The sequence below is a fragment of the Trichechus manatus genome, unplaced genomic scaffold, assembly GCF_000243295.1.
Source record: "Trichechus manatus latirostris isolate Lorelei unplaced genomic scaffold, TriManLat1.0 scaffold00054, whole genome shotgun sequence".
Taxonomy (NCBI): domain Eukaryota; kingdom Metazoa; phylum Chordata; class Mammalia; order Sirenia; family Trichechidae; genus Trichechus; species Trichechus manatus.
The window spans coordinates 17,227,356-17,228,614 of record NW_004443990.1 but is presented as its reverse complement, the minus strand read 5'-3'; the positions used below and the strand labels follow the sequence as shown (position 1 = coordinate 17,228,614).

The 1,259-nt window shown below is 44.6% G+C and overlaps 1 protein-coding gene across 1 annotated transcript in view; it reads left to right on the top strand.

The window, feature by feature from the left end:
• Window positions 1-939: 939 nt before the first annotated feature.
• The window catches only part of LOC101358583 (keratin-associated protein 3-3), a 5,013-nt gene continuing 4,693 nt past the window's right edge, over window positions 940-1,259 (top strand). The window contains exon 1 of the mRNA XM_023732846.1: window positions 940-1,255. Coding sequence (XP_023588614.1) covers window positions 967-1,255 — 289 coding nt within the window. The 5' untranslated portion in view covers window positions 940-966. The remainder of the gene's footprint in view (window positions 1,256-1,259) is intronic.

The following is a 1,259-nucleotide window of genomic DNA, read 5'->3' as shown; positions in this document are numbered from 1 at the left end:
CCCTGGAGAAGGACAACATGCTTGGTAAAGTAGAGGGTCAGTGAAAAAGAGGAAGAGTCTCAACAAGATGGACTGACACAACGGCTGCAACAATGGGCTCAAACATAGCAACGACTGCGAGGATGGCACAGGACCAGGCAGTGTTTCATTCTGTGGCGCGTGCAGTTGCTATGAGTTGGAACCAACCTGACAGCACCTAACACCAACAACAACTGGCTATCTATATGTCTGTCTGTCTGTCTCTCTGTCTGTCTATCTATCTATCCATTCACAAACATACAGAATTTCTCTCAATCTTAAGATTATGGATATATTGTTTTCTTTATACTTTTCTGTATTTTCAAAATGAACATGTACAATTTTATAGTCAAAAACGTGAATGAATGAATGTTTTTTTTGAAGCTTGCCCATACTCCTCAATAGCATACTTCTCTACATTAATGTGATTTGGATCTTCAAAAACTCCAAGCTAAAAGAAAGTTACTAAAATTAATCTCAGATCTTTTAAAAAAGAATACTTCATCAGACCAACCGATACAGATAAAGGTAAAGAGAATAAAAACTAAGCAGCAGTAGAAAAAAAGGCCTACATACTACAGGTCTACTGTCACTCAGTATTCCCCAGCAGGGCTGGTGTTAGAATTATAATAGCAGAAGCCTTTAGGGATACCTCATAAAGCTGTGTTCCAGTGACAAACAGCAAGAGTAATCAGTTCAGGTTTAGCAATGAACTCCAATAAAAGTTAATTAGGAAAATAGAGACTGTTTACAGGCATCTAAACGGCAAACCAATTAGAGGATAATGGGTACACTAACAGAAACAAGTACCAGGAAAGAAGCCTTCTGGTTGGACCAACACCCATTAGGGAGGGTATATAAGAGCTCCAAAGTGACAGGAGACATTTGTACTGCAGACACATCATCTTTCTTTCCAAGAAATCAAAAGCAAACCAGATTCCCAACGCCATGGCTTGCTGTGCTTCCCGCTGCTGCAGCGTCCCCACTGGCCCTGCCACCACCATCTGCTCTTCTGACAAATGTTGCCCATGTGGAGTCTGCCTGCCCAGCACCTGCCCGCACACAGTCTGGTTACTGGAGCCAACGTGCTGTGACAACTCCCCCCCACCCTGCCACGTCCCTCAGCCCTGCGTGCCCACCTGCTTCCTGCTCAACTCCAGCCTGCCAACCCCCGGCCTGGAGAACCTCAACCTCACCACCTTCACTCAGCCCTGCTATGAGCCCTGCCTCCCAAGAAGCTG